The 27,412-nt window shown below is 42.5% G+C and overlaps 4 protein-coding genes and 1 long non-coding RNA gene across 9 annotated transcripts; 2 read left to right on the top strand and 3 right to left on the bottom strand.

The window, feature by feature from the left end:
- Positions 1–1,903: 1,903 nt before the first annotated feature.
- On the top strand, positions 1,904–9,803 carry mlst8 (MTOR associated protein, LST8 homolog (S. cerevisiae)). The gene is made up of 9 exons (XM_014179695.3): positions 1,904–2,050; positions 2,559–2,715; positions 3,003–3,054; positions 3,143–3,305; positions 3,396–3,471; positions 6,007–6,159; positions 8,356–8,480; positions 8,603–8,766; positions 9,140–9,803. Exons 2-9 carry the CDS (start codon positions 2,581–2,583, stop codon positions 9,256–9,258), a joined length of 987 nt encoding a protein of 328 aa, XP_014035170.1. The 5' UTR covers positions 1,904–2,050; positions 2,559–2,580; the 3' UTR covers positions 9,259–9,803.
- A 164-nt stretch (positions 9,804–9,967) lies between these two features.
- Positions 9,968–14,691, bottom strand: bricd5 (BRICHOS domain containing 5). The gene is made up of 6 exons (XM_014179693.3): positions 14,458–14,691; positions 13,713–13,844; positions 13,362–13,502; positions 13,065–13,172; positions 11,253–11,397; positions 9,968–10,464 (listed from the first exon to the last, which is right to left on the bottom strand). The coding sequence occupies exons 1-6, from the start codon at positions 14,512–14,514 to the stop codon at positions 10,370–10,372; spliced, it is 678 nt and encodes a 225-aa protein (XP_014035168.1). The 5' UTR covers positions 14,515–14,691; the 3' UTR covers positions 9,968–10,369.
- Positions 14,692–14,950: 259 nt separating this feature from the next.
- On the bottom strand, positions 14,951–17,570 carry pgp (phosphoglycolate phosphatase). The gene is given in 2 exon segments (NM_001141174.1): positions 14,951–15,666; positions 17,106–17,570. Coding segments are annotated over 2 exon segments (264 nt in total). The 5' UTR covers positions 17,348–17,570; the 3' UTR covers positions 14,951–15,644.
- Positions 17,571–17,709: 139 nt separating this feature from the next.
- LOC106589246 (uncharacterized) lies at positions 17,710–22,832 on the top strand. 3 transcript variants are annotated; one of them, XR_014383037.1, is made up of 7 exons: positions 17,710–17,987; positions 18,240–18,503; positions 18,761–21,782; positions 21,993–22,157; positions 22,374–22,414; positions 22,532–22,610; positions 22,713–22,832. It is a non-coding gene; the product is annotated as an uncharacterized LOC106589246 (long non-coding RNA). The 3 variants fall into 3 exon arrangements; XR_001324812.3 differs by having other exon boundaries at positions 18,761–21,799; XR_001324813.3 differs by having other exon boundaries at positions 18,761–21,799; positions 22,710–22,832.
- Positions 22,833–23,174: 342 nt separating this feature from the next.
- Positions 23,175–27,412, bottom strand: zdhhc4 (zDHHC palmitoyltransferase 4). Of its 3 annotated transcripts, none has more exons than XM_014178879.3 (7): positions 27,285–27,412; positions 26,840–26,970; positions 26,637–26,710; positions 25,076–25,254; positions 24,722–24,847; positions 24,282–24,526; positions 23,175–23,607 (listed from the first exon to the last, which is right to left on the bottom strand). In XM_014178879.3, exons 2-7 carry the CDS (start codon positions 26,960–26,962, stop codon positions 23,311–23,313), a joined length of 1,044 nt encoding a protein of 347 aa, XP_014034354.1. In that variant the 5' UTR covers positions 26,963–26,970; positions 27,285–27,412; the 3' UTR covers positions 23,175–23,310.

The raw sequence follows: 27,412 nt of genomic DNA, 5'->3' as shown, positions 1-27,412 counted from the left end.
ATACTACTTTCATTAAATGGTTGTCATTGTCCCATTTATAAGCCTTGACAAATAGTTTGTTAGGTCCTGTGTCTATTCACAATCACATTTTAGTTGTGAAAATACTTGTCAGAATTTCAAATCAAACTCTGTCTGTGTGTGATGTTTTCCAGTGTGTCCCTATGGAGTGCTTGCTGGTAAAGATGCCTCCAGGGGCCTGACCATGTTCTGTCTGGAGAAGGAGGCCCTGAATGACACTCACAACGACTTCTCGAGTCTCAGCGCCATGCAACAGGAGACCCTTAACAAATGGGAGACCCAGTTCACCTGTGAGTTGATGGTGGCGTTGGTAGAAGTTGCTAGAAAACACTTGGTCAGATACTGTATTTTCAACTTCTACCTCAAGCAAATTGGACTTCTTGCGGTCAACATCACATGCACACACTCCACTCAACAAAATGCAGTGCAAGGTGTTGATCGATGGAGGCTGCTGAGGGGAGGATGGCTCATAATAATAACTGGTATGGAGTCAATGGAATGGCATCAAACACGTGGTTTCCATGTGGTTGATACCATTCCATGTACTCCGTTCCAGCTATTATTATGAGCCATCCTCCCCTCAGCAGCCTCCACTGGTGTTGATGCACCTAGCCGTATGGTGGTCCAGTCTGTTTATGCTTTAGCCAACTTCTGTGTTTGTTGTTTTGCTTGACTACGATAGAAGAGTTAGCAGCTACAGCATATTCAATATGGCACCATACTAGGACATAATGGCGTAAACACTATGTTGCATCAAATTAACACTTTCAGTTCAACCCAGACTGTCATTACATTGAGTAGTGCTGTGAATTCAAACCCACACATGGGAGGGAGTCTTTTTAAGCGAAGGCTATTCTCCACTCAGTGATTACAATGTCCTTGAGAAGGGTTGTGATGTTGTGTCTAGCTAATGTCTCTCAGGAACATCTTCTTCCTCCCTTTCACAGAAAAGTATGACTATGTTGGCAAACTTCTGAAACCTGGAGAGGAACCCACTGAGTACACTGATGATGAGGTGGTCAAGGACAAAAAGGACAAAAACTCACAAGTGCGCAAGGGAAATTCAGATGCCTTAATTTTTTTCACATATTGTGATGCATATTGCCTTGTGTTGGGGCCATTGAGCAAAATGCTTTCTCCTGTATATGTTTTGTATTATCTCGTCATGGACCATTACCTCTTATGCTATGTTTATATACCACAGACCTTTAATTTACCAAAATACAGCAGATTTTAGGTTAAGGCTATTATAACTTTTGAATACTGTAGTGTCTTTTTAAGGGCACTATACAGGTAGTATACTCCGTTATTTTATTTATATTTGTGTTTTTTTTGTGAAGCATTCTTGCCTGATTTTGGATGCGTTCGTAAATTCACTCTAGCCATCTATTCCAATTTCAGAGCCCTTGTCAGTGTGACAGAGCGCAGAATAACTGACGAATTTATGAATGCTCAACACCCGTATGGCCTGTGCCGGTAAACGTCGGCAAAAAAAGCAATTAAATTGTTGCCAGCAGCACAGTTAGTCACCAGCGCTCTGGATGTCATGAAAACAGCTTAACCAGCTCTCCGAGGGCAAGTAAAATGGTCAGAGTGAGGTGTTCTCTCATTTGTGTCTGGAAGTAGGTATCAAGTTAGCCACTTAGCTTGGGTGCTTGACTGCCGTTGTGCGCTCTGAACGCTCTGAGAGCGAAACGCTCTGAATTTACAAACGCGGACTCCAAATTGGCACTCCAAATTGAATTTACGAACGCACCCTTTGTCTATATTATATTGTTACTTAAAAAAAACTAAACAAACATATATAGTTACCTAGCTATCAGACACATTTTCGTCTATGAAGCCAGGTGGTAATAGACCAGTAGGGAAGAAGCTAACCGGAACCAGTTAGAAACCGGAACCTAGCGTAAAGCACTTATTGTGGTGGGGAACTATTAGTCCGACGCCCTACAGTATTTCCGGAAAAAACACAAGCAAGGCTATTTACAGCTTTCGCATCACTTTTGTCATTAAAATATTACATATCTTGGAGGTAAGATAATATTTTTCTTAGCTAGTGCCATTTGCACACGATTTGTCTGGATGTCATCCATGTCACCAAATGGTTTAACAAACTAAATAGACAAGGCGACTAGCTAGCATAGCTAGCTAACTTTGCTCTAGTCCATCGCGCGATGACAATACGAGTTGCCCTTGCTCTCTGGCAAGTTAAATTGATTATTTCATAGAGGATTGAATATCTTTTTAATGACTGACTGAATTTAATATATTTTAGAAACTCACCAAAGTAAAGATGTTACTACTGTGCTGGAGAACACTAAATGTAGCTCTGGTTGACACAATATCAAACACATGAGAATGGACCAGAGCTACTAAAGGATAGCTCGGCTTACGTCTGGCAAGTTGTTGACGTGCTGTCAGAAATACTTGATAGCTAAGTAACAGTGATATAAAGTTATTGATCACTGACATTATTACTCACTGACATTATTGCTCTTCAATGCCTCCAATATTTGACACTTTTACCGCTCGTTTTGCAGTGACAACATACAGCACTCGAGCATGAACGTGAACCAGGGCCAGGGGACAGTGGGGAGTGACCCGGTGATTCTGGCCACCGCAGGATATGACCACACAGTGCGGTTCTGGCAGGCCCACAGCGGCATCTGCACCAGGACAGTCCAGCACCAGGACTCAGTATCCTTACCTTCGCATGCTTCACACAAATCTATCAAGAAAGACATTTCTTGCTGGTTTTGCCTTTATTCCATTTCTAAGATCCCATGTCATTGTTGGTTGTAACAACTTAGAAAGGCCTCCAACTCCTTGATTAGAGATCTTTTTTTAAATTAACATCCCCTAGTGAGCACAATATGTTGATAACATATTTTCAAACAAAAATACGTATTTTGATCCTAAGGCTGTTATTGCACAATCATTGTAGCTTAGCTACCTTTAATTATTTTCTTAACCAATACTTTCAGCAAGTGAACTCCCTTGAAGTTACTCCCGACAGAAGTATGATTGCTGCTGCAGGTTTGTGCAGAAATAAAATATTCACACCCATACTCATCATAATCATTAACATGGTACTTGACTGTGTATCTTTTCTTCTATTCCAAAGGTTATCAACACATCCGTATGTATGATCTAAACTCCAACAACCCAAACCCGGTCATAAACTATGATGGCGTCAGTAAGAACATTACGTCAGTGGGCTTCCATGAGGACGGCCGCTGGATGTACACAGGAGGAGAGGACTGCATGGCTCGCATCTGGGACCTGAGGTACTCTTGATAATATGGCGACTGTCGCTTCCTGTTGTGTCTGCCTGCTATGGAATTCTCACCAAGCTACATATATTGCTCTGGTCTTAGGTCAAGGAACCTGCAATGCCAGAGGATCTTTCAGGTCAATGCTCCCATCAACTGTGTATGTCTTCATCCCAACCAGGTAAGTCAGTGTCTCAAAAGCGATTGAAATATGCCACCACTAGAGGGAGCACTGTGACTGATACAGTACTGTGAGTTGTACCAAAGAAGATACAGTATGAAGGTAGGCTAAAACTGCTTCTCCAAAATAAATCCCTGATCACACTTGTAGGCGATGTCATAGCGACGTTGGCTAGCTAGGCTCATGCGTAGAAACACGTCATTGGGTCTAACTGTCGTCTTGCGCCGAACTGCGCATGTGCAGGCCATCAAATCAAAGGCACTCCTTCAATATAAAAGTTGTTTTGACGAAAATGAAAACATCAGTTTGTCACTTTCACGAGGTTGGAGTAATAACATGTTCAATTACTTAAGACATTGGCTCAAATCTAGGTTGTCCCTTTATATTTACAGAAAATGAACAACATTGACTTCTCAAACCCCAAGTCCCTGCCTGCTCTGCCTGGTTTGTTTTGCAAGTGTTCCCGGAAGTCTTGCGATGTTGCGCCTCTGAGTTCAGAAACTCTGTGGTTGTACTGTAACTGATGATAAACACCTTTGTTAATCCTTGCCTTCTTTAACGCGGCAATCAGCAGTTATAACAAAAACAAAGCGTACTAAAATCAAACGTTTTGGTCACATGCCGATATTATTGCGGGTGTAGCGAAAGCTTGTGTTCTTAGCTCCAACAGTGCAGTAATATCTAACAATTCACAACAATACACATATCTAAAAGAATGGGTTTAAGAAACATAAATATTAGGACGAGCAATGTCGGAGTGGCATTGACTAAAATACAGTAGAATAGAATAAAGTATATACATATGAGATGAGTAAAGCAGTATGTAAACATTATTAAAGTGACTAGTGTTCCATTATTAAAGTGGCCAGTGATTCCAAGTCTATGTATATAGGGCAGCAGCCTCTAAGGTGCAGGGTTGAGTAACGGGGTGGTAGCTGGCTAGTGATGGCTATTTAACAGTCTCATCGCCTTGAGATAGAAGCTGTTATTCAGTCTCTCGGTCCCAGCTTTGATGCACCTGTACTGACCTCACCTTCTGGATGATAGAGGGGTGACCAGGCCGTGGCTCGGGTGGTTGATGTACTTGATGATCTTTTTGGCCTTCCTGTGACATCGGGTGCTGTAGGTGTCCTGGAGGGCAGGCAGTGCCCCCGGTGATGCGTTGGGAAGACCGCACCACTTTCTGGAGAGCCCTGCGGTTGCGGGCGGTGCAGTTGCCATACCAGGCGGTGATACGGCCCGACAGGATGCACTCAATTGTGCATCTGTAAAAGTTTGTGAGGGTCTTAGGGGCCAAGCCGATTTTCTTCAGTCTCCTGAGGTTGAAGAGGCGCTGTTACGCCTTGTACCCCACACGGTCTGTGTGGGTGGACCATTTCAGTTTGTCAGTGATGTGTATGCAGAGGAACTTGAAGCTTTTCACCTTCTCTGTGGTCTCGTCGTTGTAGATGGGAGTGTGCTCCCTCTGCTGTATCCTGAAGTCCACAATCCGCTCCTTTGTTTTATTGACGTTGAGGTAGATGTTATTTTCCTGGCACCACTCCATCAGGGCCCTCACCTCCTCCCTGTAGGCTGTCTCGTCATTGTTTGTAATCAGGCCTACTACTGTTGTGTCTTCTGAACTTGATGATTGAGTTGGAGGCGTGCGTGGTCATGCAGTCATGGATGAACAGGGAGTACAGGAGGGGGCTGAGCACGCACCCTTGAGGATCAGCGAAGTGGAGGTGTTGTTTACTACCTTCACCACCTGGGGGCTGCCCGTCAGAAAGTCCAGGATCCAGTTGCACAAGGGGGAGTTCAGACTTAGGGCCTCAAGCTTAATGATGCGCTTAGAGGGTGCTATGGTGTTGAATGCTGAGCTATAATCAATCAACAGGATTCTTACATAAGTATTCCTTTTATCCAGATGGGATAGGGCAGTGTGCAGTGCGATGACGATTGCATCGTCTGTGGATCTATTGGGCGGTAAGCAAATTGAAGTGGGTCTAGGATGTCAGGTAAAGTAGAGGTGATATTAACCTTAACTAGCCTCTCAAAGCACTTCATGATAACAGTAGTGAGTGCTACGGGGCGATAGTCATTTAGTTCAGTTACCTTTGCTTTCCTGGAAACAGGAACAATGGTGGACATCTTGAAGCAAGTGGGAACAGCAGACTATGTCCGTAGACAATCCAGCCAGCTGGTCCCTGCCACTGTTTTGGTAAATAGCTGAGGGATTGGGCTGGAGAAATGTAACCACTCTGAAATTCATGGACAGAGCTATAAACGCAAGGACTGACTATCCATGATAACAAAATTATAGTTTTAGCCATGTTCTGAGGCTCTACAGTGTCTGTTTACATTTACTTTGTTTACAGACATAGGAGTAAAACAAGCTTATTTGGGGTTTTGATGGGGTATGGAAGTTGAACTTCATGGGTACTTATAAATGAATTATAAGTCCAAAAATGTATGTAGCAACTGCATATTGCCCCTTTTTTTAAATTCTTCTTATTGTATCTAATTGATTCTCAATCAGGCTTGTGTATTTTCCAGGCTGAATTGATCGTGGGGGACCAGAGCGGTGTGATCCATATCTGGGATCTGAAGACCGATCACAACGAGCAGCTTATTCCTGAACCAGAAGTGTCCATCAACTCAGTCCACATCGACCCAGACGCCAGCTACATGGCAGCAGTCAATAGCTCGGTCAGTATGCTGAAAAATATAATTTAGTTATGCTGGACACTCTAGTACAGGGATGGGCAACTTTGATGGGGTTGGGGCCAAAAAAAATCTGAACTCATCATGAGGTGCCACAGTTTCTCACGGGTCTGTGCAACTATAGTGCCAGTCAAAAGTTTGGACACACCTACTCATTCAAGGGTTTTTCTTTATCTTTACTATTTTCTACATTGTAGATTAATAGTGAAGACATCAAAACTATGAAATAACACATATGGAATCATGTAGTAATCCATTTTTTTTAAACAAATCAAAATACATTATATCTGAGTGAGACTCAATAACCAAATCAATGGGGGCCCCCCAGCCGGTAATTCGACACTGATAACAAGTTTAGATAGTTTAGCGCCCAGCTAACTTGGCAATCTAAAAAAGCTAGCTGACTGACATAACAAGAGGCGAATTTCAAAATGTCACCTTCTGTCGTGTCTATTCGAACTCGAAACAGTAAGTTGAAACCCCGACTGAGGGCCTTCAAGAATGGCCGGTTAACCATCCCTGTTTTAGAGTTAATTTTGTCTAATACGACACATTTTTCCATGGGGTGTAGAGCAAATGTTTTAAAGCATGTTTGCGGCAATTCTACACATTTTGCCATGGGGCTGAGAGAAGATTTAGCAATTTTATAACTAATTTCAATCAATTGTACTCATTTTGCAATTGGTCGGAGAGGAAAATTAGCTGTTTTAGAGCTAATTTCATGCAATTCTAAACATTTCGACCGTGATAAGTTTAGATATCTGGCTGCTAAACTATACTGAACAAAGATATAAATGCCAAAATTTCAAAGATTTTACTGAGTTACAGTTCATAGAAGGAAATCAGTCAATTGAAATAAATTAATTAGGCCCTAATCTATGGATTTCACTTGACTGGGCAGGGGCACAGACATGAATGGTCCTGGGAGGGCATATGCCCACCCACTGGGGAGCCAGACCCAGCCAATCAGAATACGTTTTTCCCCACATGGGCTTTATTACAGACAAATACTCCTCAGTTTCATCAGCTGTCTGGGTGGCTGGTCTCAGACAATCCTGCAGGTGGTTACACGTGGTCTGCGGTTGTGAGGCCAGTTGGACATACTTCCAAATGTTCTAAAATGACTTTGTGCTCCAACGGATCAATCAGTAATTCTCTGGCAACAGCTCCGGTGGACATTCCTGCAGTCAGCATGCCAATTTGTGGCAATCTGTGTCGTTGTGTGACATAACTGCACATTTTAGAGTGGCCTTTTATTGTCCTCAGCACAAGGTGAATCTGTGTAATGATCATGCTGTTTAATAAGGATCGGACCCAAATCTAACAGCTCCGGTAGACGGCCTGTAGCTCAGGACCTCAGTCAAGGATATGCATATTTTTGATACCATTTGAAAGGAAACACTGAAGTTTGTAGAAATGTGAAATTAATATAGCAGAATATATCACATTAGATCTGTTAGCTCGTATTTTTGTTCTTTCTTTGAAATGCAAGAGAGAGGCCAATATATGACTTAGTAATCTAGGCGCAATTTAGATTTTGGCCACTAGATGGCAGCAGTGTACGTGCAAAGTTGTAGACTGATCCAATGAACCATTGCATTTCTGTTCAAAATGTTGTATCAAGACTGCCCAAATGTGCCTAATTGGCTTATTAATACATTTTCAAGTTCATAACTGTGCGCACTCAAACAATAGCATGGTATTCTTTCACTGTAATAGCTACTGTAAATTGGACGGTGCAGTTAGATTAACACGAATTTAAGCTTTCTGCCCATATCAGATATGTCTATGTCCCAGGAAATGTTCTTGTTACTTACAACCTCATGCTAATCACATTAGCGCATGTTAGCTCAACCGTTCCGCAGGGGGGACACCGATCCTGTAGAGATTTTAATCAGCTTCTTGATATGCCACACCTGTCAGGTGGATGGATTATCTTGGCAAATGAGAAATTCTCACTAAGAGGGACGTAAACACATTTGTGCACAAGATTTGAGAGAGATAAGCTTTTTGTGCGTATAGAAAACTGAACATTTCTGGGATCTTTTTTATTTCAGCTCATGAAACATGGGACCAACACTTTACATGTTGCGTTTATATTCTTGATCAGAATAATTAACCAATAAAAAAAAAAAAGTGCTAATTTGAGTTTAAATTGTGATCACTGTCCATCTCTCACAGGGAAACTGTTACGTGTGGAACCTGGCAGGAGGGATGGGTGACGAGGTGACACAGCTCATCCCCAAAACCAAGATCCCCGCTCACAAGCGCTACTCCCTCCGCTGTAAATTTAGTCCTGATTCCACGTGAGTACACGACACACATTTCTTTAAGGAATGTGTGCATAATCCAACATCAACTATTTAGAAGTAGGAAGCTTTGATTGCATGTCTTGTATATGTGACTTAACTGTGTCTTTTCCCCACAGTCTGCTGGCGACCTGCTCGGCGGACCAGACGTGTAAGATCTGGAGAACATCTAACTTCTCTCTGATGACGGAGCTGAGCATCAAGAGTAACAACCCTGGAGAGACGTCCCGAGGCTGGATGTGGGACTGTGCCTTCTCTGGAGACTCACAGTACATTGTAACAGGTCAGTGTTATATTTCTTCCCCGTGTGTTTTATTATGCACGATAACAACTAAATGATTCATGTGTATTTACACTTTATCTAGCTCTGTTCCTGTAGGTTTTCACTCCAACCCTAATCTAGTGCACCCGACTTTAACAATTAGCTGGTAGCTCTCCAGGAACAGGGTTGGAGAGCCCTGATCTAGGGTAAGGGATTGGTTTTTGCTGTTGGAAAGTGACTGACTTCCGTCCTTTCTAGTGTGGCTATAGATTGTGATGATTAATCCTGAGCCGCGACGGCATGGAGCCTCAAACTCATTAGTTAACTCACGTTTGGGCAGTTCTGACTTGTGCTCCAACGGATCAATCAGTAAATGTGATGAATTTCCTTCCAGCCTCCTCTGACAACCTGGCACGGCTGTGGTGTGTGGAGACTGGTGAGATCAAGAGGGAGTACAGCGGCCATCAGAAAGCTGTGGTGTGTCTGGCCTTTAACGACAGCGTGCTGGGCTGAGGAGACAGCAGCAGTGGACTCCAGTGGATGAGGAGCTGCACTACAGCGAAGCTCTGTGACTGTGTGTGTGTGTGTGTGTGTGTGTGTGTGTGTGTGTGTGTGTGTGTGTGTGTGTGTGTGTGTGTGTGTGTGTGTGTGTGTGTGTGTGTGTGTGTGTGTGTGTGTGTGTGTGTGTGTGTGTGTATATATATATATATATCCACACACCCATCTGTCTCTGCTTCCACAAAAGCTTTTGATTTATCAGGATAAGAGAGAGGAGAGAGGCTGTTTTTATATTTCTCATAAGGAACACATTTTGACAGATTGGGGATACAAGGAGGTCTATGGGCTTGTTTGTGTCTTATAGCTTGGGCGAGGAGTTTCCTTACCATGAAAAACTCTGGGCCATAGCTAGAATAATGTATTTAGGTTCAGTAGCTCAATCAAAGGTGAAAAGTCTGAAATGTGAGGTCTTTGAAAAACTGAAATGTGGACTGAGTCTCATGTGTGACTGTACAGGATATGATGAATTCCAGTAAAGACTAACTGGTGTGTAACAGTTACTCTGTGGTGCTTTTGTCTTGATTCTCTGTTTTAATACATCATACCAGGAACTACCACAAAGAAGGCTTTGTTTTTTGGTATGAAGTGTTGGAAAGATTCTATTTCATTTCTCTATAGTAAAAGAGACAATCCGTGTTTTACACAACTGTTTTTTATTGGAGGGATCAAGTCATTTTAACACACTCCAGTAAACAGGAATGGTTACACACACAATGACTCATCAGCTGTGGGTTGCAGTACAGGAAATAACAAGCACAAAAAAAACGGACTCTTATAATCTCCAAAACTCTGCCACAAGGGAAGGTATTAAACATCAAGGGAGGGTGACGAGGGGAGTCTGCAGATAAACTTGACAGCTTGTTTCCGTCCCTCGGAATGGAAAGGACTGAGGCGAAAGCTTAGAAGGGACTAAGGTAGCTGCAGTATTGAGTCAAAGCTGGCTGCTGTTCCCCGGTTGTATTCAAATTGTTTTTTTTGCAGCCGGCGACTTAGCAGGGATGAGAAGGAGCACTCTGTTTCCCTGATCAGCGCTGGTATGTGCTGCCTGAGAGTTGATGATGGCAGGTCACTCCGGCAGGTAGTAGAAGCAGACAGACACACAGATGTTACTAGGGAAGCAGATGTCAATGCAGAAGTAGACCAGACGGTGTTTACCTGGACCTTCAGAGAAAGTGAGAGGGTTTGTTACTGAACAAGCAGTTTGGTAGCGAAGACCAACAAAACCCAAGTGGTGTAAAGTACTTAAGTATAAATAGCAGTGAGTTCAGCCTGAAGGTTGTGCTTCTTATTTACTTCTGGCACACTGTAAAGGTCACACAGCACCGCAGTTTAGCATTATGCTAACTAACTGTAGCTGTTAGATCACTAGTGCAATATCTAACCCTTACTATAGCAGAAAGCACTGATAGCTAACTGTTTGAGAGGATGGCTCCTCTGAATCACCAAGTGAGTAAAACTGGAAATACGGTTCCATTAACACTGTAGTTGACTTGCATACTTTGGGGTTTTGCAGTGATGAAAAAAGTACCCAATTGTCATACTTGAGTAAACGTAAAGATAACTTAATAGAAAATGGCAAGTAAAAGTCACCCAGTAAAATATTACTTGAGTAAAAGTCTGAAAGTTTACTGCTGCGGCACTGCAAAGGTCACACAGCACAGTAGTTTAGGATTATGTTTCTCACTCTGCCCTATTCTGGAAAGAGCTGCCAACACACAAAGACACAGGGAGAAAGCTCTCCCTCAGTCTGAGGAACTTGTTTTACAAAAGAGCCCCTGGTCTTTCCTTTGTATGACTATTGATTTATCCCAGAATTTAATATAAAATTGGACCCACATTAAAATAAAACAGTCCACAGTTACATAAATGTATGTCATTGTATAAATGCCAAGGCAAGTGAATGTGTATTTAGCATGAAGCTATAATGATGTGAAGAAGGGTACTCTCACCGTCTTGTCTCCTGGTCCAGTGGATGGAGCTGTGTCGACACAGGGCCTGTAAAGGCTCCTCCAGGGTGGACACATCAACCTGACTGCCCCCCATCACCCCCAGGAACTCTGTCTGTCTCTGGGTCTCATTCCCCAACAACACCTCCTGGCAGAAGATGAACACATTTTTCTCAGGATTATGAATGATGAGAGCAAGCTAAAGGGACAGCAAAAGAGGAATTATGATTGCACTGCTTGTGAGGTCACCTCAGTGGTTTTTCTAACAACAAATACAAGTGTCAATTAAGATTCTATATAAGGATAGAACAGTGTTCTTTGGCAGACATGAAACTCAAGCTGCCATTATAGAGCAGTATCTCTATTAGATCACTTCAGTGGTCTATGCCAGGTTAAACACTCAACCCTGCATCATTCTCAGCTGAACTCTGCTCTCTCTCATTTGGCACAATGGCCATTTAGTAATTGCACCATTTACACTGGTGATGAGTCCGATAGGGACCACTTAAAGTGCCGTTATGCCTGAGCGAGCCTTCTAACAGCCCGATTCCCTCCACTCTAAAGAGCATTATGCTGCAGAAGAGATATTTTGCTCTCAGAAAGGCCCAGCCTTTTCTATGTGGATGAAGTCTATCCATTAAATCAGACACTTAATGACCACAATCAGTGGGTGGTTCTCGTGCTGAAGTATAGTTCTACGAGATACTTGATACCGTGAGAGTCAGAACTCAAATGCAAACACAAACGACTATGTTTCTATCAGATAGCATGAGAAAAGGATGAAACACTTGGGATTTTGGCATACGTGGCATATTTCTCTTTTGAGTTTATATGCAACTTAAGTCTGTACAACCAATTAATGATTGAACGAGTCCAGCTGCACAATGGTCCATAACTATGGAGTAATGAACCGGTAATTAACTAATGACATGAGTAATCATACACCAGCTCTTGTGAATAAATGAATTATCCTAGGCCCTGATAACCATGATTCAATCTGATATGAGCAAGTAATCGACTCATAAAGTAAAAGCTAATGGGCCTCAAAATAAAATAACTAACAAATACCCAGCAAGGACAACGGTAGATATCGCCATGGCCCTGTAGATACACGGTACCACAGCAGAAAAGCAACCCGTCCATTCTGCAATGACCATTGACATTGACCAAACATAGCAAAAAAAAAGCACACCTCATTAAAGATGTCCACTGTAGGACTGGCCCTTCCCTCGCTAACCAACCATAGTCTCGCCACTTTCTCCAGCCCAGTGAAGCCTTAACAAACCCAGTAGTCCCCAAACAGAGTGGCCATTGTGCAGATCTGAGCCCCACTGCTGTCCCAACCTGTAAGGGGATCCAGGGAAGAGAGAGGTCTAGGAGGATCAGATGCCCTGAGGAATTCAGTCCTGGAGAGACACTACACTATAAACATTTAAGGCCTTGTTCAGTCTATTACCTCCCACTCGTTCTCTGGACAGGGAGAGGAGAGGGATGCTAAAATCAACACTCCTAAGTCCAATAGGGTCTGGCTGGCCATGGAGGGAGACAGAGGTGACACTAAGCTATCAGTCACTTACAATGATCCACCCCCACTGCCAACTCACACATTAGCAACAGTGTAAGGTAACGGGGCACCCTCAACTGAGAGCCAGCTGACACACAGTAGGGTGTTTCTGCATACTCTTTAGTTGTTGCCATGCCAATAAGTCCCTATGTGGCATATTTCCTTTGCATGGTAACAGGCTCATATAAAGTGAAATCCAAAATAGTATGTTTCATACACTGTTATATGTTGGAAAGGTGAAACATCTTTACCTTTTGCATTGACTGCTGGAGAAGGGACTGCATGTTTTCATAGTCAGATCTCTCCATCTTACTCAGGTAGCAAGTCTCCTGGTTCATAGGTTTGTAACATATCAAACCCTGCACAAACAAACATAACACAATGTCAGCTCAGCATCCATTGAAGCTCAGTTCTAGCATGGGAAACTGTTTCTAGACAACCAGCCTTTTACAATGCAACAATGTTGAATAAGGAAACAGCCATACAAACAGAAAGGTTCACTGCAGCTTGCCTCAGTTCAATACACTTTCAACAGGTCTGCTCCTTACATGTTTGATGTCAAAGAGCACGGTGGTTGTGTGGTTGGCCGGTGAGGTCACAGAATAGGTCACCAGGTCGTTGTGCTTGTCAACCAATGCTGATTGGTTGATCAGGGTTCCAGTCAGATCCGGAACTGTGATTCTAACAACCTGTAAAGACCACAGTAGAGGGATAAGTTTACTCAATGTAAACTCATCATCAACATTGTGATTGTACAAGTGTGAGCGAATATTTTGTACATCAACCACAGTCATGTGTGCATCTATGCTAGATTGGGCTACAACACCTCACAGTTTTAATGCCAAATACAAAGCAACGTGTTTCCGACAGGTGAATCAGGTGAGAGTTGTGTCTCCCACCTGTGCGTCGGGCTGTCTGACCCATAGATGCCCCCTGACGCCAAGGGCGATGATGACCAGGAGGAGAGTGGCACTGAGGGTCACCCAGAATGCCTTGTGTGGGAACTGGCAGGACACTGTTGGACCCTCGTCCTGAGGAGACCATACACAACAGCTTATCACAATCTACATAGCCACTTGTCTGGGTGAGTGTCTGACTGTTTCTGGATTCAACAACATTGTTGACTTCAACAACAAGTTTGTTCAAACTTGAAATCGAATGACACACTATACCCTATGACAGGGATCCTCAACTGGATTCGGCCGACGGAGGATGTTTTCTTGAGCGGATGGTCAGGGGGGCGGAACATAATGACAAATCATTTGTAGACTGCAAATTGACCGCAAGCCCAAACAGATATCATATTTAACTAAAACATAATCATTTCAAACCTTGCTTACATTTCTATACGATCATGTCTCTATATAATGCTTGGGAACAGATTTCCAAAATGTCAATCACTTGGAGCTGATTTCCTGGTATTTTTTGCTTGGGGGGCCAAATAAAGCCGCCAGTTGGGGACCCTGCTCTGTCAGTATTGCACAAATAACATTACCATAACATTACCAAAAGTCTTTCTACCTATATGAAAATAACTTTTCCAAGAGCAACAAAATCATTGAGGCTAACAACAAAAAAATCTGACTTTTGCCACAGATCATTTGAACCACCACTGAGCGAGGTATAGATGAGTCCCACTCCTACCATGCGTTGTGAATCCTCCAACCCGGTGGTTTCTGAACGTTTCCAACACCTCACCATCCTGCGTCCGGTGACTTCTCTTCTCTCACTCCGACTTCACCCTTCTTCTCTCACCTATCTGCATCGAGCTGCGGTCATGACCAGTACTGAGTGAGACGCTCTGCGATACACCTGGCCAACTTCTCTCTCTCGCTCTCTGTAGACCCGTCTCCCCCTCTCCTCGCCTACCTCCCCCTCACAGACACACACGTGACAGTCCAAACCCTTTGGCCGGCTACCCTCACCCCAGACAATGGACAAAGGGGTGAGACAAACTCACCTCTGTGGACAGGCTCTGTCATCGGCCATGGCAGGGTGATATGAGGAATGGACTGAAGGACCGTCCAGTCGATGAAAGGCCAAGGTGACTTTAAGAGCTTCTGTGATAATAACACCAGGGTCCAGCACAGCCCACTGTGTTGAAGTTAACACAATCCACAGGGAAGCCTTACATTTTGGAAAAGGTATGTTTATTTTTTTATCAGTGTTTGATTTACTTGAGTCAAGGTGAATACTGTTGTCAAGGACAGAGGATGATACAGTAGTTTGATTATTGTATTGGCAGTACAGACAATCTAACATATTATAGACAGTTACTAAGACTGACATTATGTTACATTAAAACACACTTAACAAGATCATTGATTATTGCGCAAACCCCTAAACTTCTAATTGAATGGGAACAAAAGGTAGTTCTATTTTTACATTTACAATACATCAGGATACAATAAGAGTATAACCCAGTTTATGTATACTTCCTCACGTGAATGGGTAATGTAAATGGCAATAAACACAGCATTGGTACAGTGAACATGAGAGTGGACAACATAAGATATATAATTCCTGATGAATTGTCAGTGCACTCCAGTTTACTGTATTTCTGCATAGCTCTCTGCCTTAGATAAATATTGAGTGACGTGATTTCAAATGTATGCACACAGATGAGGGAAATACCCAAAAGCAGTGTGTACACATTTCCTCTGTGTTTGAGATCATTGCTACAGAGGGATATTGAGCAAAGAACACAGGCCTTGCATAGCCCTTCTTCCTTTTCACCCAAACACACAACACATACTTCTCTACCATTTCATGAACAACTCATTTGAAAAGAAAATCGAAATCCATTTATCAACACTGGAAATCAGGAGTGGCTAACCCTCGTCCTGGAGAGCTACTGGGTGTGCTGGGCAGGCTTTTGTTCCAGCCCTGCTATTTGTTTCCTTTTTTGCTGCTGAATCTATGTGGTGCATTACAGCAGGGCTGGAACAAAGGCTTGCACACCCAGTAGCTCTCCATGAGGAGTTCGGCTACACCGGCTGTATATCTTGAATATATATTCAGCCATAGCATACTGTAGTTAAAATAACTTTAATATAGGTTTGTTTTGTTGCAGTCTTAGTATAATCGAAGCAGTTGATTAACTCTCTGTACCTTCCTGAATTTTCACATCCGTAACCCGGAAACAAGCCTGGGTTTTCAGACGCACACAGTCCTTAACGGTCCTTTATAATTAATCAATATTAATCGAATTATCATCTATCAAGGCTAAAGTCTCATTGAGATAAAAACCTATTTATCTTTTCCACGCCCTGACTGGTTATCCTTGTAGAGCAGGCAGGAGTTCTGCAATACTCTCTACGTAGTAGTCAGGCACCATCCCCAGCCGCTCCGGACAGCCACTCTCCTGATGGGCCTCAGCGTCAGCCACAGTGGACACCCCGGTCAGGGTCAGCAGAGTCTTCAGGCCACAGTTGGACCCCAGCAGGATGTCCGTGTCCAACCGGTCCCCCACCATGAGGCAGCGGGTGCGGTCCAGGCCGAACTGGCTGGCCACACAGTCGTACATGAAGTGGTTGGGCTTTCCCACCGTCTGGGCCTGGCGCTGGGCTGCGGTCTCCACAGCCTTCAGGATACAGCCCGTCCCTGGTGGAGACAGAGAGGGGAAGACATTCAGTGTTGTTGACACATGCTTAAACATACAGTAAGAGATGAAAGATCTGGCTTGGGGCAGTGGAAAACCCCTCATGTTATTGCATCACACTGGCTGTGAAGCTATGTGAAGCTACTAAAGATCATTAACACAGCACTCATGTAGCCTCCCTGTATGTGAGCACTACGGACTCTGCCACAGATGGTGCGCACTCCATGTGTACGGTAACCACAGTCTTGTTGGTTCATACTCCAGCTGTTGTCTCTGCACAGACAACATCCTACTTACCTGGGACAGCTTTGCCTCTGCACAGACAACATCCTACTTACCTGGGACAGCTTTGCCTCCTTCCAGGGGCAGTCTGGTGTCAGTGTTGGTTCCCACCAGTAGACAGTCAGGGTTGTTGAGGTACTGCAGGGCTCTGTTCAGTTTCATGTAACTGAAGTGCTCATCAAACCCAACAACCACAGCCTTCACCTCAGGGTCCAGGGGCACGTTGGCCCAATCAATCTGGACACCTGATATCGGATCAGGCCCCACACCCGTCTGCTGGATCCCAACCTTTTCTAGTTCCTGCCTCATTGCATTGCTTCCTATGAGATACACTTTGCCCTGTAGTCTGGAGACATGTTTTAGGTACATTGCAGAGCAGTACGCGGTCCCAAACACCTCATCCTCAGCTGCGTTGAATCCCATCAATGCCAGTTTGTCTGCATACATCTTTCTAGTTTTAGTGCTGTTGTTGGTGACGAAAAACACTTTCTTTCCATTCTTCTTGAGCAGGTTGATAACGTCAGGGGCGCCAGGGATTGCCTGATCCCCTCGCCAGATGACACCATCACAGTCGAAGAGGACACTGTCCACAGAATCTAACATTTGCTTTATTAAGGGACCGTTCAGCCGGGTGCATTTTGACACAGCCATTGGGAAAAGGTGTGCGTACTGTCAGCTACCGGTATCTCTTGTTCCTCGATCAGTCAGTGTTCAAAAAGAACTGGCTAGCTAACGTCACTGAACGCTACCACTTTCTTGCAGACTAGCCACGATGTTTAGCGCAAAATGTACGAGAACAATCTCCCCGAAGAAATATGACATTCAATTTAAGCACGAGTACTATTTCGTTTGATCTTGCAGTTGGATCATTTGGTGTCTTCAATAACGATTTATTGCGAAGTTTCCTGACCTTATATCATTGCATCAAATCCATACTGTAACACACTTCCGCACCGGTTTAAAGTGACACGAGCATCCATGCACTAGCGGTTCTGGGGGGGGGGGGGAGTTCCCCAGTGACAACAATTTTGGACCCCTTGTGGTCCCCCTAAATGTGGAGTATGAAATCATTTTTACATAACTAATTTTTGCTATCGCTCTTTTTTTACATCCGTTATTAGACAGTAGCAACGCGGAACACTAATTTAACCCACACATTTTCTAGAGGGACGGCTTTAGGCGGAACACAACAGTATCGTACCACATGCATCTGCAAGTTTTTTTCTATTCAGAAGTTGTAAGAAATTCCGCACGAATGTTATAGTTTAAGCACAAAGAAGGAAATATAGAGGTGAGTAAAACTGTTAATATGTTGATTTGTATTAAATGCATTACAGAAGTGTAACGTTAGATCAGCTTATCTTAACCTGGCCGGTTGTTACTTTGTGGCAGTATGAAAAAGGATAAAATATATGATCAACAAACTCATGGTGCTGAACGCATTGTAACGTAAAACGGTTAGACATAAAGGGTAGTTACCTAGCAAGTCAGTTATTTTAAGTAAATGAATTAATAAGCGTGGTCCCCATTGCTTTTGCTCTAGTTTTCACCAAAATGAAGAGAAAGAAGGACATCATGTCCTTCTTCCAAAGAAAAGACAAGGCAGACCGTGAGACAGAGCCAGATGGTTCAGGTGTGGAGAGAGCAGAGAGCCTGCAGAGAGAGAGCAGGAAGACCTGTCCATTGGAAAGACTGAGAGTGAAGGCATAGTAGAGCAGGAAAGTGAGACAGATGGAGAGGCTGAGGAAGAGGCTGAGAGTGACACCAACAGAGGCGCCTCTTGCGTCCACAAGCAGTGGACCATCAGGTTGGTGATGTTGAATAAATCTGTGGTTACTTGTAAAGCAGTGCAATTAGTCAGTTTATATAGTGTATAGAAATGAGTCAGTTTATATGGTGTATAGAAATGAGTCAGTTTGTGATTGAAATGAATTCTTATTTAACATGCTATTGGGCTTGTGATATAGATATCAGATGGATTTCAGAAGTTGCCTGATGGCAATGGTATATCTAAAATGACCCAAATAGATACTTTTAATTTTATATATATATTTTATTTGGCAGATATCAGCAAATCCCGGGAGGAACCACCGGTGCAGCCAATGATGAACATAAACCCAAGAACTCTAATGGGGGACCGGCGGAGGAGCGTCAAGGCGGCGCGGTACCATATCCACCCCTGGCTTGAATATTCAAAAAAATCAGACTCTGTGTTTTGTTACGCCTGCAGGCATTTTAGCCCTCCCAAAGTCTCAGAGACTGTATTTGATTCACAATTGGATTTTAACAACTGGAAGAAGGCAACTTACAAAGAGGGAGGATTTGCAATTCATGCAAGGTCTGAGCGGCACAAACAAGCAATGATTACATGGAGAGACTATCAGAAAGCTGTAGAAAGTAATGCAACACTGGTAAATGCCCTAAACAAGGAACACAACAAACAGGTTCAAGAAAATCGGGACTATATTAAAACAGAAGTACTACTACTTTCAGCCACACAAAACATTGCACAAAGAGGACATGATGAGTCTGCAAAGTCAAATAACAAAGGGAACTTCATGGCAATCCTAGAAACAATAGCTAAGCATGACACAACTGTGAAAAAAAGGTTGACTTCCATTCATAATGCAAAATATACAAGCAAAGGGATTCAGAATGAGGTTCTGAGTTGTTTGGCAGACATGGTTCGAACAAAAAGTATAGAAGAAGTGAAAGACAGTGAGGTCTTTAGCATAATGGCAGACAAAACAAAAAATGTTTTTTTTTTTAAAAAGGAGCAGATATCTCTAGTACTCAGGTACTATTTCAGAGGAGCTGTCCATGAGAGCTTTCTCCACTTTGAATCGGCTGATCGACTAGATGCAGCAGCGCTTACTGACAAAATCATACACATATTAGAAAGTCATGGTCTTGAATACGAAAACAACCTAGTAGGCCAAGCATATGACGGTGCTTCCGTTATGAGTGGCAAGCATTCAGACGTCCAGGCACGCATTAAAGAACAAGCAAAGCATGCCTTTTACATCCACTGCAGTGCACACTGTCGAAACTTAGTTTTAGTGGATACAGTCAAAGCTGTCCCTGAGGTAGGACAGTTCTTCTCCTTACTAGAAAGACTTTACGTCTTCACATCTGGGTCATATGTGCATCAAAAATGGCTTAGCATACAAAAAGAGATGTACCCAGGTGCAGCTAGAGAGCTTCAGAGACTAAGTGACACTCGCTGGGCATGTCGATATATGGCTCAACATACTATTATGGATAGATTACCTGCCATTAAGCGAGTCCTGAAAGACATAGTCCAAGAACACAATGGTGACAGATCTGTTGAGGCACGAGGTCTGCTTGCACAGATAGATTTACAATTCATTGTGTGCCTTGTTACACTCCATAAAGTGTTTGGAGAAGCAAAATGTCTATCAGATATGCTACAGTCTTCATCACTTGACCTGTCAAAGGCTGTGGATTTAGTTGAAGCCTTAGTTCAAACTTTGAATGACTACAGGGATGAGTCATTTTTTGATGACCTATGGAATGAAGTGTTGAACACAGCTGAGCAATGTGGTACTGCAATACACCCCCCTGCAAAACGACCAAAAAGGCTAAGCTCTCAATTTAATGGAGACTGTACTCAGTACAGGGGGTCAGATTCAGAACAAGAAAAAGGCAGTTTTCGTACAACCCTTTTCTACCCTGTTTTAGATCATATGCTCAATGAGATTAACAGAAGGTTCCCTAGCAAAAACTGTGACATAATGAATGGCATCCAAACTCTAAACCCTACAAGTGATGTGTTTCTCAAAGAGAAGTCCCTGTTTCCATTTGCTAGAATGTATGAATCAAATATTGAGGACTTGGGGCATGAACTACATCAGTTCAGAAGACTTTTAGAAAGGAGAATACAGAGTGGCATGCAGAGACCCTCCAGTGTAGTAGAGCTGGCATTATTCATTGAGCCTTATAAATAAGTTTTCTTTGAGCTCTTTAAACTGTGCAAGATAGCTGTTTCAATCCCTGTTGGTACTGCTTCTTGTGAACGGAGTTTTTCTGCACTAAAGCTGGTGAAAACGTATCTCGGGTCCACAATGTCAGATGACAGATTAAGCAATTTAGGTGTATTAAGTATTGAGTCAAGGAGGGCAAAGGCCTTGAGTCTAGATGAATTTGCTGATCTTTTTGCAAAAAAACACAGACACCGGAGAATACAGTTGATGTGACCTGATACTGAATATGTAATGCAAATGAAAATTATAATGGAAATGCAAATAAATTGTTGAATGATTATGAACATGGTCTTTTGCCTGCAATGCAGTGAAGAAAACGATATGACAACAATAACGTCTAATGTAACTGGCCCCTCGAACAGTACAGCTTGGCCCCTTGAAATGGTCTAGAACCGCCACTGCATCCATGTGCCCTCTTCCATGTTCCTTGCTCGGTTCAAAATATACAGGTTAAGGGTGCGTTCGTAAATTAACTTTGGCTATGTACGATTTCAGAGCACTCTCGTCTGTGTGCAAGAGCGCTCAATAACTGATGCATTTACAAACGTGCAACACGTTGAATATGACCGTTGTCTGTAAACGTCGGCAAAAAACGTAATTAAATTGTTGCCAGCAGCACAGTTAGTCACCAACGATATGGATGTCATGAAAACAGCCTAACCGGCTCTGCTACAGCGAGTAAAATGGTCAGAGTGAGGTGTTCTCTCATTTGTGTCTGGAAGTAGCTATCAAGTTAGCCACTTAGCTTGGGTGCTTGACTGCCGTTGTGTGGTCAGAACGCTCGGATCAACCCTACTCCGCCAGAGCGTCCAGTGTGCGCTCTGAACGCTCCGAGAGCGAAACGCTCTGAATTTATGAACAGACAATCCGGCAACGCTCTGAATTTACGAACACACCCCCTAGGTTCCTTGCGGATCAACTTCATACCCACCCATCAGCTCTGGGACGCAAAATAGTGTTATGTTTTGAGACATTTTATTTTGGAATGTTGAACATTTCAAATTCGTGGATCATTCTTCAGTCAACTGACAGATGATGCAAGACTCAAAAACGACCTGGAGGATTTACAAACTGTTACAAAAGTATTTTAATATGTAATGTATGTTTAGCCCAAACAATATTTAGTCCATGTGAAGAAATATGTTAATGACATCCTGTTTTATATTATGCAGACTCTGGTTAGCTATCTAGTAGCTAACAACTGTCATTAGCTAGCATAGCAATTATAGTAATAAAAAAAACGTGTTAGCTAGCTAGTTAAATCTCTGAAAGGCATGTTACTTTTTTTCCAGTTGCCCAGGAAGTCCGTGCGGGATCAGAAAGAGAAGGGATCATGTCAAATGTCTCAACCTCGGTGATAGCTCAGTCATCACCATCTGATTATACAAAGATGTTTCAAGACATGTTGAGACAAAGCTGATCTACTCTAACAGCCGACTGCAATGCTTGTCTTTTCTGTGAGGTTTTATTTAATAGAGAATACATCTAAATGTTACATGAAATATATGCCCAAAATAAATGGCTGGTGGATTAGATTTTTTGATAATCGCTGAGTAGATCGGATTTATGAGTGCTGACCTCTATGCATGGATCGGCTGAGGTAAATGATGACTGGATGCTTGTATCTGCTTTAATAGTTATTGTGTAATGAACATGGCCTATTTCTCTGTCAGTATATAAAGATGGAATACATGTCAACAACTCCGACTCAAAGGTAAGCGGTCACCCAGCAAATACAAGTGACAGCAGTGCATCCAAAAATGAACAAGATACATGCAATGTTAATTTCTTCCCATGAGAACAGTGCTTAAATGATTCATTCTATTTTCAGACTGGACATAGAATAAAACTAGGGTCCTATCTGGTGTCAAACATTAAGCCCTTGTGGATGATAGGGCTTTCTGCTTCAGGTGAGCTATTCAGAATTAAGGTACAAGAAAATAGCAGGGTAGAGGCAGTATTGTTATTGATGTTGCTGTATTTATGATACATAACTACATACTTTCCAGCAGATTAAGCAATAGAAGCTCTGAGATCCCCAAACAAGAGATGACGATCTGGCTGTATAGACTTGAAGATGGTCGTTTGGAGCTCTATATAAACACCTTTATCAACCCCTGTTGTTGCTTCTGCCTCTTGTCAATAAATGTAGATTACTTTGATTTGGTGTGCAGGTCAATTTGTGCTATGGCTGTGCATGAGTTCTGGAGTGAGTGATTAGTATTTAGAACTAATAAAACGTCAAGACATTTCCAAGACGTGTCTAAAGACGTCTTCGTTTTAGTCTTAAGACATGGTTGATGATGGCTGGGTATGTTGTGCAAGCAGCGCGCAAAGCTCCAAATGCATGTCTGTGTATACACAGCCAGCATTGAATGAAAATGAATTACCTGTAGGCATGATATGCATCCTTGCTTCCTCTAATACACAATTAAACTTGATAGGCAAATTCATCTCAAGGAACAGAACAGGGAAAAGGTGTAAACAGAAGCTTTATTGCCAGTTAGAAAAATATTTTAAATCCACATACCAACATCTTTTAAAAAATAAATACAAATGACAAACATTCAGTATTGTAGCTAGTGGGCCTATAAACTGCCTCTGTTGTACTCAATGATCTTTTTTCTGCACGGGACGGAGGGGGAAAAATATCTCCCCCAGGTTTCTAAGCACCCCTCTACTATAGAACCACCTTTTGGACTGGTCAGAGGCTGGCAGACCACAGAGGTGGTCAGGTGAGGGGTGGCAGTGTTGGCAGACATTCCCTCGTCCCTTGTACCACTCGTTGGAGGTCTGGTTGACCAGAGCTAGGTAGAAGTGGAACATGGCGTAGCCCGCCAGGAGCAGGAAGACGAAGACCAGGAAGCCCAGCATAAACACGATCCTGGGGAAGGTCAGGAACAGGTGCTGGGGAGAGGTGGAGGAAATATACGCTGAGTGTACAAAACATTAACGCCTGCTCTTTCCATGAGACTGACCAGGTGAAAGCTATGGTCCACTTCAAATCAGTGTAGATGCAGGGGAGGAGACAGCTTAAAGGATTTTTAAGTGCCTTTGAATGGGGTACGTTAGTAGGTGCCAGGTGCACCGGTTTGTGTCAAGAACGGCAGTGCTGCTGGGTTTTTCCACACTCAACAGTTTCCCATGTGTATCAAGAATGGTCCACCACCCAAAGGACATCCAGCCAACCTGTGGGAAGCATTGGCATCAACATGGGCCAGCATCCCTGTGGAATGCTTTCGACACCTTGTAGTAGAGTCCATGCCCTGCCGAATTGAGGTTATTCTGAGGGGAAAATGGGCGTGGGGTAGAGTTCTTAATGTTTTGTACACAAGCTATATGTGGGAAGTGAACTTAAATTCAAATATAATACAAAATAAATAGTACATCTAAACTGAGACAGTGTGGTGCTTTCTGTGGCACATTAATGAAACTACATAGGATTTAATTCATGACATTCATATTTAAATTAATTAAATCAGACTTGCTGGGTTTAAACAGGCAGAAGGAAATACTAACTCCATGTAAACATCAGGCACCGATATCATTCTGTGTGTGTGTGTGTATGTCCAGTCTTTCACCTGTATGACAAAGAGCATCCCTGCCTGCTGCTGCTGCCCATCATCATCTATGTAACGGGCTTGTAGGATGCCTGACCTCACCACAGCGTGCAGTAACATGTCCACCGTCAGTAGTGCCATGTCTGCTGCCATGGCACACACACTCAGCAGGTAGAGAAGGAAGTACCGGGTGTTCTGAGCGCCGATGCAGTTGTTGACCCAGACACAGTGGTGGTCGAAGCGCTGCACACACCTATTGCAGACTCCTGGACAAGACAAGGGGAACATTGGCTATTCAATACAGTTTAGAGACAATAATAGCAGTTGCATCTTAGGATGTTATACACTGTTCTGAGAAGTATAGTTTAGACTGTACTATGCCTATATAGTAGACATTCAGAAGTACAGTATTAGATCTAATGCCTGTGACTAAAAGCCAAAGGCCAATCTGTACTACTTACTACAGTGTTTTGAACGAGCAGGTTTGACCAGCTGACAGGTTGGACAGCAGACTCCTGGCTGGAACATCCTCTTGTCATATGGGTATACCTGGAGCTGACCAGAATGTCGCTTCTTTGTAACTGTACCTACAGAGAAAGAGCGTACTTAATTATATTCATGGTGGGATTGTACTGCACAATACAATGTGCATCCATAAGAGTTTATAAAAGGACTAGCAGGAGCCTGTTCAGTAGAGGTCATGATATTCCTCAGGTGGAAACTTTACAGAACGTTCACTTCAGATAGTAATGTATTATGTTGATGTGATTTTCTGTCTACTAAATAGGCCCTAGTCTGGGTTATAGTTGACTTACCAGGTTCCCTGGTAATGCAGAGGTAGAAGAAGCAGGATTTGACCACCAGTAGAACATAAGGGACTGATAGGCTGGAGAGAGTGGTGTCCATGTCCCTGCAGTATCCAAACACCTCATAGGTGAACTCTGTGTACACAGCCCCCTCCAGTAAGATATGGAGATAGATAAACATTCTGTTCCTATGAGGCGACAATGGCAAACAGTTAACCAGAGGGACTGTTTTTTTAATCTATTCAATATAACAATTTTCAAAATTAAGGTTGACCCCATTTAGTCGACAGGCTGTTCAACCAATATTTTTTTCAGTCGGGAAGTTGCAAAGAAAACAACAATTCTACCAAGTCATTAAATTAAAATCCAGACGGAAAATATTTACACAAGAAGCAACCTAATATCACACAGTCAAACTCTGTCATTTAGTAAGTTCACCATTCTGCCATTCTCACTGTTAAACATGGCACAGTGTTCAACACAACAGCTCTTTATGTCCAATCCATTGCAGAGGCTGCGGGGATGGCACACCATTAGTACATTTCCCTTTAATTCCCATCATTTCTAATCTACAATGTTTTAGTTACTGTAATTTCTGTTAATGTCATTATTTTACAATTCTTATTGTCAACTTTGTCTGCAAAACAAGGACATTTCTTCTGAACGGTAGTGTATATAAAATAAACATACTGTTGACATGTAGGCTACACTCGTGAGAAACCAGTTTAGGTTTGTTTCATTCCATTTACGAGTTGTCAAATGTAGGCTTAAATGTGCCCATTTGGGGATCTGATAGTATTTCTGATTGTCTTAACTCAACACCACTAATGAGCTGTAGAGCTTCTAAAAATACATATTTTCAACTCAAAACAGCAAGTTCTCAATTTTATTTTTTACATCCATTGAGAATGACAATAGTTCCTCAATCTTTCCAGCTCTCTCCCTTGCGATAACCACTTGGTGTAAAAGAGAAAGAAAATGTAATTCTCTGACCAGGTGGAAAAGTCATAAAATAGACCTACCTGAAATTATTATCCCTTGTACAAATAGCCTACAACTGTGTCTGTCCGGAGCTCACTGGTGTGGGAAACTGAGGGTCCAACATATTTTATACAATGTTGCAAGTTTGTTAGCAGGGCTGAATGGACCAAGTTGATACAATGTTTTAAGTTCCTTGCAGAAAGGCCATGCTTAACCAATGTAATTTTAAAAAACAATTATAATAAAAAAAATTCAGGATATGTTCTACCTGCAAGCTGCAATGTTTTAATTTGTTGGCTTTTTATGTAGGCTATTTTTTGCCAACTATGTAATGTCAATAGAAGTTACTTTTAGATTTGTTTAGCCTGATTTTCATTTAGATAGCATTTTTATTAATCACATGACAATGATTTTGCGATACGAATACTTTATTTTAAAACAAATGAAACTGTTCCACGAAAATGTGAAAATCATAACTGGCACGCAGATCGGTAGAAATGGTTGAATTGGTTGAAAGAACAGATGACTTTTTAGTCGGGACAGCCCTAAAAGAAAGAAAAAAGTAGTGATTTCCAGGTTGTTCACTTACCGTTGATGAAATAGCATGTGCAAGGTCCTCTGTGTAAAGCTTTGAAGCCATAGTGGTGTCCAAGGTGCTATTACCTGTCAAACAAAATAAGAGCATACTTTCATAAATGAACATCTCTATGGTTATGGCTATAATTACAATGGCGCTATAGCACCACTTTGTGTACGTTTCGAGAAGTGCCGTACTCTGGTACAGTCTCTTACCTTTGTCACCGAGTCGAAAAGTAAACCAAAAGGAGTTTGTTGCTGACCAGAATATTTACAAACCAAGGCAATGCAGGTCAGCACAACCACCACATAGATAGCAAAAAGTGTGAGGAAATCCATTTGTTAACCTGTCAGAGTAGGAAACAGCCTACTGTTAGATAACTGGCTGTCAAGCACTGACTAGAAATAACTAACGTTAGCTAGCTAACTTATAATTACATCTACTTACACTACGATGATTAGTGTTAGTCGATGATGACGAATAACACTAAACCTTTGCTAATGTTAAAAGACGCAGGTACTCAGGTTGGTTAGCAACGACAGGTTAACTAGCTAGCTTAGCAGCTAGCTTGCTTCCTTTCACATTTCACTGACATAACTAGCCAAGTTTAACAGTAGCTAAGAGTTAACTACTTATCTAATCATGAGTTAATCGAGTCACCTTGTTGCTTACCCTCTTTGTGGGAAGTACAATTCATCATTGAAATGTGTGCCTTAACTAGCGTTGCAGTAAACTTAATTTACTTCCTTGGACCATTCTCTTGCACGGTGTGGGTGTCTTCACTTCCG

This window comes from Salmo salar, chromosome 28 (assembly GCF_965601325.2).
Source record: "Salmo salar chromosome 28, fSalSal1, whole genome shotgun sequence".
In the NCBI taxonomy this organism is placed as follows: Eukaryota; Metazoa; Chordata; class Actinopteri; order Salmoniformes; family Salmonidae; genus Salmo; species Salmo salar.
This window is presented reverse-complemented; position numbering and strand designations above follow the sequence as displayed.

What these genes read in the sequence shown, in the direction of transcription:
- mlst8 (XM_014179695.3), top strand. Translation starts at nt 2,581, where the DNA reads ATGAACGTGAACCAGGGCCAGGGGACAGTGGGGAGTGACCCGGTGATT. An exon ending in CAGTCCAGCACCAGGACTCA is followed by an intron (nt 2,716 to 3,002) that starts GTATCCTTACCT and finishes CAATACTTTCAG; the next exon opens with CAAGTGAACTCCCTTGAAGT. An exon ending in TGGCAGCAGTCAATAGCTCG is followed by an intron (nt 6,160 to 8,355) that starts GTCAGTATGCTG and finishes CATCTCTCACAG; the next exon opens with GGAAACTGTTACGTGTGGAA.
- bricd5 (XM_014179693.3), bottom strand. Translation starts at nt 14,514, where the DNA reads ATGGTGAGGTGTTGGAAACGTTCAGAAACCACCGGGTTGGAGGATTCA. An exon ending in TCAGACAGCCCGACGCACAG is followed by an intron (nt 13,503 to 13,712) that starts GTGGGAGACACA and finishes TGGTCTTTACAG; the next exon opens with GTTGTTAGAATCACAGTTCC. An exon ending in TCCAGCAGTCAATGCAAAAG is followed by an intron (nt 11,398 to 13,064) that starts GTAAAGATGTTT and finishes ATCTTCTGCCAG; the next exon opens with GAGGTGTTGTTGGGGAATGA.
- zdhhc4 (XM_014178879.3), bottom strand. Translation starts at nt 26,962, where the DNA reads ATGGATTTCCTCACACTTTTTGCTATCTATGTGGTGGTTGTGCTGACC. An exon ending in CACATGCTATTTCATCAACG is followed by an intron (nt 25,255 to 26,636) that starts GTAAGTGAACAA and finishes GTCGCCTCATAG; the next exon opens with GAACAGAATGTTTATCTATC. An exon ending in GGATGCTCTTTGTCATACAG is followed by an intron (nt 23,608 to 24,281) that starts GTGAAAGACTGG and finishes ACCTCTCCCCAG; the next exon opens with CACCTGTTCCTGACCTTCCC.